The sequence below is a fragment of the Ischnura elegans genome, chromosome 7, assembly GCF_921293095.1.
Source record: "Ischnura elegans chromosome 7, ioIscEleg1.1, whole genome shotgun sequence".
Lineage (NCBI taxonomy): Eukaryota > Metazoa > Arthropoda > Insecta > Odonata > Coenagrionidae > Ischnura > Ischnura elegans.
In genome coordinates this window covers 92,923,228-92,932,176 of record NC_060252.1, presented here as the reverse complement: position 1 = coordinate 92,932,176, position 8,949 = coordinate 92,923,228, and the positions used below count along the sequence as shown (strand labels likewise).

Sequence of the window (8,949 nt, the reverse complement as noted above, 5' to 3'; positions counted from 1 at the left end):
AATTTTGAAGCACGTATTTTAAGTAGATTTTTTCTACCACTCAAAGGTGTATTTTGTGTGTTTTTCGAATGAATTATATAAATTTTTTGTACAAACTGTCTTTCTTACCTAAAAGAACTGTGGAATTTTTCGATTAACCGATCTTTTATATTTTTGTTGAAAAGTCAAGCTTTACATTTTGATTAATGATTTATCGATCGAAAAATCAATTTTGACCGACATTTTTCCTTCGCTAGTAACCCTTGATAGGTCTGCCCTTGCCCCGTCACAATATGATATTACTCTCTCCTAGGCCCTCTCCTATTCCAGCACATTACAATGGACTTTCGCTTTACGGTGTATTCAATTTACAATGGATTCGGCATAGGACCTAAAGTGATTTTAAGCGAGATTTTTCTAATTTAGAGTTTCGTCAACTTTATTTTCTTGTTGCGCAATATATGATCAATCAAGGGGGTAAGAAGCTTAGGGGCACAAATGATAACTTTTCTAAACAGAATTCGGTACAAAAATTAGGTAATAAAAGCAAACTTGATCAACTAGATATTTAGTATTACATTTGATTGTCTACTGGATGTCAGTACAGAACAGAGTTTCACTCGTATCCCGTGACCACCAAGTGTTTATATATTCCTTCCTTCAATTCTGTACCCAACTCTGTTTAGTAAGAAAATCATTTGTACCCCTTGGATTTTCTTTAGCTTTTTATAATTTAGAGTGTAGCCAACTTTATTTCCTTTTTGCGAAATATGTGATCAATCGAGAGGATGAGAAACTTAGAGGTATAAATGATTATTTTTCTAAACAGAGTTCGGTACAGAAATCAGATAAAGAAAACAAACTTGGTCAACTAGATGATAATCAGTTGTAAATTTTATTTTCCATTCGGTGTCAGCACATAAGGACACTCACTCGTTTAAAATATCCACCAAATTCTTGCATATTCTTACATAAATTCTGTACTTAAATCTGTTTAGACAGAAAATCACTTGTACCCCTTGGCTTATCACCCCTTCAATTATATAACTCTACACCATTTATGTACGAGAAAAATATTAATTTACATGAGCTGATGCTCTTAAAACTGATTCCGCGTCCGAAGATATTGCATATTCAACGTAAGATGGAAATCGCTTTAAGATCAGTCCCCCACAACGGGTTAATATCGTAAGGCGAGGGTCTACTGTTATCCTCTGATCTCAAACGCATTAACCCCATCTCTCACTCTATACATTCTATTTATTTCCAATGAACTTAATTGCCCGTGATATTTTCCGAATATTATACCAATTTTAAGTCGCTGGGTTAGCAGTAATAGAGTGCTTGGCTCGGGTTCAAAGCCCAGGTAATTTCTCCGGTCCCTCGCAGTAATAGTCGAGGCGCGAGTTGGCTTAGGTAAAGGAAAAGGCTCCCTGCGCTGAATGTGTGCGATTATTTCTTCAGCATCTTAGTCCGGGGTGAGGTTTTTACCCTCACCTTTCCAGACTGACCTTGGGTTAGAATAATTAAGAGAGTAAAGGGTGCAGTTAAATCCAAGGCCTCGAAAAGGCTTAGTTGCGTCCGTGAAACACTAAGGTGTTATTTTTATCGCTTGATAAAATAAAGGCTCCCTGACCTGATTATGCGAAATTCATTCTTTAGTGTTTTTAGCCCGGGGTGAGGTTTATCCTCACCTTTCCAAACCGACGTAAGGTTTCAAAAACCGAGTGCATTAGGATGCAGTAATACTCAAGGCCTCAAAAAGACTTAGCTGTGTCCATGAAACAACTTAAGTGGTCTTTTTATCCCTTGATAAAATCCATCAGCCGGTCGCCGATGGATTTTTATCAAGAAATGGACCGCCTTAATGCCCTGAGATGCTTAATCTTGGCCGTCGGTATTAATTTCACCTCTTCCTTTTCTTTTGTACCACCCTTCTCGTCCTACTCTTTTTGGTCTCTCTTCCTATCCATCCACTGCCGTCATTCTCCTTAAGAACTTCCCTCCTTCCTCCGGCTATCCTCATCTCAAGAAGATCCTGACCCCTCCCAGGGCCCTTTCCTGTTCCACCACGGCCTCCATCTCATCTCATACCCGTCCTCACATCTCAAGCTTCCCTTCCCCTCATCGCCCCTCTCGGTCCACGATTTTTCTCCCTCCCGGAAGCTTCCCTCCTTCTCCGAACATTCGCTCCGCAAGCGCCGTCTGCCTCCGCCTCCACACAGCGCACGCATTATATATACAGCGTCCGGAGAATCTCCACTCCGTCCCATTGGTCCGCGGAGTTTCACTCCACGCCCTCCGCGGCCAATGGGAATGCTCCCGCCGCGGGCCACATCGATCCCGGGCGCCCTGGTGGGGTGGTCGGCGGCGCCGGGGTGGGCGCCGGGTGTGGGGAGGGGAGGCGTCGAGGGGTGGCGCCTGTGAGCGCCGTACCGAACGGCGGGGGCGCCACCGCGGTCCGTCCCCTCCTCTCTCCTCCGCCTCCTCCGGCTGCTTTCCGGCGAAGGCACGTTGGCGGCCCGGCAGGGAGAGCCTCGTGGCCACGCCGAGACGACGGACGCACGGCCGTGCGCTGCCCCGAACACAGCCTCGCGTCGAGTGACACGCGCCACCCGGGGGCGCCGGCGCTCGTGCACTCGGTGGGACGGGACCTGTGCCGCCGACGAAGACACCGCCTTGCCCCGGGGAGCAGCATTGCCCTCTCCCGCGAAGTGGCTGGGCGCCGGTGTGGAGGCTCCGTCAGCTTCCCTGTTAACACATCCCCGAGTGAGTCCTTCCCGGTAACTTCGGACACTGCTTCAACCTTGCCTACTCACGCCAGGCGTCCGGGCTGGACGTAGTGTGGCGGTTTAATCCTCTTCCCCTCTAGATCTTCTTGGGGTGGGTCCTCATCAGTAGCTGTAGAGCCGTCATCAACAATACGTTTTCGGTAAATTTAGAGGGGTGGCCATCATATGGAATGCAGGTGGAAGTGAGTTTACCACTCCTGTCCCCGGAAGCATCTTCAATAATAGGAACCCAGCGATAGATTTAGGCATTGAAGGCCTGGACAATAAGCAGGATTTGCTGATATAGTGAAAGGGTTGGCTCCGTCTCCGGGAAGCTTCTGCAAAGGTAGGATCTCCACGTTGTGTGAAGCCTCTGAGAACCGGTGTCCACTGCTAATATTTATTGTCGGCGGTGAAGACGGTTGTTCTCTTCCCAGAAAAACGAAGCAACTAGTAGAATATTTCTCTGCAATAGCTGATTTTGGGACACTGAGGGCACATCACCGTAAGCTATTTTGAAGGGAAGAGCTGGAGCTGAAAATATAGATGGTCAGACACCATTGTCACAGAAAATTCTCCCAAGTTGTGCTGGCTTCTACCTCCTTTCCCGGGGCACTTTCCCCCCTCTGTTGACCGCTGCTGTTATACCTTCTGCTGACTGTGAGTACCTATCACCGCATAGCTCCCCAGCAACGTCTTGGAATCGGCAATATTTACTGATGGTAATGGCGTGAAGTGAATTTACCCTCATCATCAATAATTCCCACTTTAGAGAAAACTTTGGAATGAATTCGGCATAACCTTCTGAATACGTAACCTGGACGAAGATATACTTTCCATTCAAAAATATAATTCTTCTGCATCCAACTGAGATGTCTTCGAGAATTTCCATCTGGTCATTGCCGTACTTCTGGGATCTTCCCCGCTGCCGGCCCTGGAGCTAATTTGAGGAGTAATCAGCCGAGCGCTGCCGTCCCGTATAGGATAGGTGCAGCGCGGATCATCCAGTTGCTTCCCCCATCGCCCCTATTGGGATTTCTGGCGGTCCCTTTCGTGTAGAGGAGACCTTACGACGATGACCGCTGGGATCAGGAGGGGCAGGGAGGCGGCGACCGCGGTGTCGGCGCCTCTGCTGCTCTCAGCCCTCATCGGAGTCCTCTTCCTAGCAATCGGTGAGTCAGTGAAAGAGTTAGCTCTCTTTGCCTTCCCAAGTGCATAACCCTCCCTATGGATACACCCGCTAAGTTGTTCATAATCCTGCTTTATTTTTTGGGAATTTTAACGAGGAAATTTCAGCACCATTACGATAAAATATAAGTACAGTGTAATATCGGTAACATATGTAGTCGCGGCGTAGACGGATTATTGTTTACGTACAGGAAACGAGCACAATGCCCAGTATACTTTTTAAGGTATAATTTTGCAATGAAATACATATAGTGAAATCAACTCTACCTACTGCTATTGGTGTGAGTCAAGGCACATACATAATAATATAATTAATAGGTAATATGTATTGAAAAATCATTTATTAAAAACCTGCAAAAGTATTTTAGCCGAAAGAAGGTCGCCAGCCCTGCACGCCAGATTACTGGCATTGTATTACCACAAGGCCGAATTACGGAGATAGAACTGTAATTCGTATATACTACCTTAAGTCGCTAAAATTCCAGTTGCTCCATACTCGACAGTGACGGTGAAAATATTTTTTGATTTCTCATGCACGTCAACCTCAACCAAGGTGATCCAACCGTTGAATAACATTAAATGCAAATGCTTAAGTATCGTGGATATTAAATTAAAGCTTATGCAACGTTGCGTATTAGAGTGAAAAATAAGGAAGTGGTGGACCGTGAGTAGCATTGCGTTCAAAATTCCTTAAACTACAAGTGCTTGTCGAGAATATGTGTAATATTAAGGTTCTTAATGGGTAAGGCATTGAATGGAGCGGGGAGAAACCTTGATGGTCGAATGGCTGCAGGCTCCCGCGCGAGCGATTCGGTCTCCCCTTGATCACAACCGTCGCGTCGTCTACATCTACGTATTTTTCGAGCCCATTTCCTTGGTTTTTACGTCATAAATCTAGTTTTCCTAAAATACTTGCCACCATAATTGCTACAAGTAAATATCAATCGGACCTATAAAAATATTTTAATTTGATTCTTGTCATTATTATTATTTAATAACTGATAGTTGCTTGGGCTTTAAAATCAGCTCCAGAATAAGTTTATTTAAAATTGACTAATAGATACTTGAGACTTTTTTCTGTTCCTCATAGTCATCCCTTGCGAAATTACTCCTATTTGTAGTGCCTATTCGTTATTGTCTTTTATACCTGACTCGAATTTTTATTTAAAATGGCTGTTTTACCGGTTTCTATTCTTCCATCAGGAATACAGTAATCATAACTTTAGTCTTTGGTGCGACGTACTGGTTCATTTTTATCTAACTCTGTACTTCCCATTTTTGGGACAAAAATAATCGATTATTCTATCACCTTGTGCCTATCGTCAAATTCCTAAGGTTTGCGTGACTAGTAAACATATTATTTCTCCTTTTTATTTCGGATAATATGATAAATTACTCTGAGAGTCAAAATCTAAACGACAAAGAACCATAGAGTGTTTAATTCTTCACGAGGCGGATTTTTAACTGTTAGGACGAGGAAATAGATAAAAATCCCAACGGATTTTAACTATTTCCTTGTTTTGTATTTGATTTTATACGCCCCATATACCAAGAGAAATATTATTCCATCGCACGAATCCTTGCTAAACTTAAGCTAATTTTTATGACTTTACGTTAGTGGAAGGAAGGAGAAAGAAAAGAAAAATCACTACGGAATTTATGCCTTTTAATTGTACAGGACTTTTAATTATATTATCAATTATAAAAATAAATTCAAATTTCGAAAATAAGGGAGTACATTATGTTACAAGCATCTGGTTGAGTGTGTGAGTTGAGTGAAACTGCAGAGCTAATCTTGGTACTTACCCAACGGATTTACATTTACTTTTATTCTACGCTCACGATTATCAAGAATTTTGATAAATAATATCTGAATCCATCATTTACGAGTCACTTGCAGTTGCAAAAAATATCTCTTGTCCTACAAGATCGCCTTTCAGTTTCAGAGACTCTATTGTACCAGTAGTTTATTAATAATTAACTATCTTTACAATTTACGAAATTTAACAAAAAAGAGTCCCCATACACCATTAATTCTCCTTAAATTAAAAATTTTATTTAATGAGCGGCTACATTTCATAACTTATTTTTTCCTCTTACAGCAGTAACTTTTTGTTGGATTTTTAATTGAAGGTCAGGAGTCATCAAGTTATGCTAATGTTATTGACTTTCAAATTTATTCAATCAAAATTATTTTTCATTAAGTTTAGATGCAAAATAATATCAATTATATAACGTTCAATATTAGATGATAAAAAAATATACTCCAATTCTAGTACTCGTGTTTTTTTTATCCTGAACATACTCCGCCCTTTGGCTATACATTCCTATGGACTTTGTTCTTTTATAAATATGGATTTCTCTATTGCAAAATGTTCACAATGACGAATAATTTTAAGAAGCTTCATACTGAAATGGAATTTGTAAATTACTCTCTTGAATAATTACCTTTTGGAACGGTCTGTTTTAATTCCTCGTGTATCTGGCTAATCGTGCGAGAAAGCCCTCGGTGGGTTGGCTACAGCGGTGATACACTTCACGTAAGTTACCGGGAAAATTAATGACACCAATGAAGTTTGGAAAAAATGAAATAGGACGATGAGAATATTGTGAAATGTATTACCTATATCATTTCCAATGTGGAATATATAAACGATAAGGAAAATTTAATATTCTTTGTATCGAAGTTGTCAGAAATTAACTATAATCAAGTACTTGGTATTATCGTTTCCGAAGTTTAGGCTGTGGAAAGCTTATGTGAATAATTAAAAAAAAGAAAAAAAAAACTTCAAATTTTTTGTTTCTTCTTTAGTTAACTGAGATTATATGGGCTGGATTTGTGAAAGTGAATTCAAAACACTTTATCAAAATTTTCCGCGTGGACGAGGAGTTCGAATAAAATAAAAGCAATTCTTAAGCGATATCGTTGTAATTTATCTTTTAATGTTGACATAGAACGTTCGTATTTACATGTTCACTTCGGTTCTATAGTTTATTCAATTTTCCGCGTGAAACAACTCTTGACCTGTTGAACTCAACTGTTAACCGTTCATTTAGATTTTGTCACTTGGCGTTAAATGAGAGCAACAAACTTGATGACTGATTTTTGGTATAAGCTTTAATGAAAAATTTCTACCAGCCTAATGATGTGTGTAAAGTAACAAGAATGCAATCCGTAATATTACCTTTTAGTAGGTTTTAGATTTTGGTTAGATAATTCATGGCCGACGTAGGTTTTATCATTCGTTTTTTTTAATGAACATTTTCAGTTTCATCATTAATTTTATAGGTCTAAAAGATAAATATATGAATAAATTAAACTAAAGACAATTTTCCGATCTTCTAGTAATGTATAAAAATCTGATAATATTGGAAGGTAAGGAATTCAGACTTTAAGTTAACGCACACGCCCTCTTCGTTTCCATAAGGTGACTTTTTGCTGTAGTCGGTAAATACATTCATACAAATATACGGATTTCTCATTTACTAATCAAATTATTCCAATGAATATAATACAGATGTCTTAGTATCTCATCGCAAGAGTTAAAAACGTAACTTAAAAGAAAACATTTTTGCCACTCCTTACATATCGAGAAATAATTATTTCCAAACTTCAGTGAATTTCAATTCTTAGTTTCTCTGAAATATTCAGCACTAGATAAAGCCAAACCTACGTTACTGGCCCTGCATTTTACTGGGAGTTATCGCACAATAAATTTCTTGTATTGCTATAAGTTATATAATTAGTTTTATCTATTAGTTGCTGGGTCATTTTAAAAAGTATTTTTTGGACATTCTTTTGAAAGTCTGATATAATTTTACTTATACTTTAAATAATGACTCAATTTTTCTAATCTGAATTTGATCTGTAAAGAATATCTAGAATAATATACTATTCGATTCATCAATTTGCTCCCTTTAGCTCATCCGTGCATCGTGTTTTCAATGCATGCTCGTTTTCCCCTCAGTAATGCCTTCGCTCACAGTAACTCGCTCGCGGTGCCTTTCGCTTTATGCTGTTTGAGTGAGAGAGGCCGTCTGCTCACTCGGCTGAGCAAGTCCGTGTGTGACACCTGATCTTCCCGTTGACCCAGGCCGCGTGGATGTTCCGCGGTCGCTGCCTCGACCGCCCCCGCCAACCGCCCAGACCCCCTTGCGGCCACGGACCCGTGCTACTCGGCAGCGTAAAGCGTTTTTTTTTGCTTTCGCAAAAATTTTTTTGATCGATTTTATTACCACATCCTTCTAAAATACATGAGTTAGTGGTGAAATACTTGGTTCATTAACTTTGAAAACGTTTGCGATATTGTTGAGTGTCGATGAATATATTGAAGTTGTTATTGGCCGAGTCATTATAGGTTGTGCAGTTTCATCGGTAAATACGCCTATAGTAAAATTCTATGTGGAGGACACACTTGTATAAGCATTCATGCTTAAGAATAAAAGTATAATCGTGGACTAAGTGAGAATATGTAAAGGATACTTTTGGAACCTAGTAGTTGTAAGTCTGTATATACCTATTCCTTAAAAAGACAGAATAGCCCTTATATCGGTTGGTACAGGTATTTAAATGCAATGAAAAGAGGAATCATGTATACGGATTCTTTTGCGATCGTTAGCTTGCTGTAGTTTATGCTTCCTATGCTTCTGGATATATGTTTCTTAGTAGTCTCTTTTTGTGTCTCTGTAGGATACGTTTCTCATATCTCTTTACTGCATTTAAGTGAAGTTTTTGAAATCTTTGGTCATTTTTTCGTGAGAATACAGTTGCGCGCTTTATTACATTACACTATTTGGAGCCTTGCATATTCAAACTAAGTATTGCATTACTGCTTCGCAAAAATGTTTATAATTTGCAAAAAACTATTGGAGTGGAAAAATCGACATCAAAATTGCCCACCATAAAGAATTCGTTTTTTAAAAATTAAGTTTATTAAAATTATAAATATAGATTCTCTAGATAGATAGATAGAACTCTCCTACATTCGTCATAAAATTATAGTTGTGTTGT

At 39.7% G+C, this 8,949-nt stretch overlaps 1 protein-coding gene across 1 annotated transcript in view; it reads left to right on the top strand.

Moving 5' to 3' along the window:
- The first annotated feature begins 2,452 nt into the window (after positions 1 to 2,452).
- LOC124162248 (carbonic anhydrase-related protein 10) overlaps positions 2,453 to 8,949 on the top strand; it is a 653,815-nt gene continuing 647,318 nt past the window's right edge. The window contains exon 1 of the mRNA XM_046538715.1: positions 2,453 to 3,922. Within this exon, the coding sequence (XP_046394671.1) occupies positions 3,826 to 3,922 (97 nt within the window). The 5' untranslated portion in view covers positions 2,453 to 3,825. The remainder of the gene's footprint in view (positions 3,923 to 8,949) is intronic.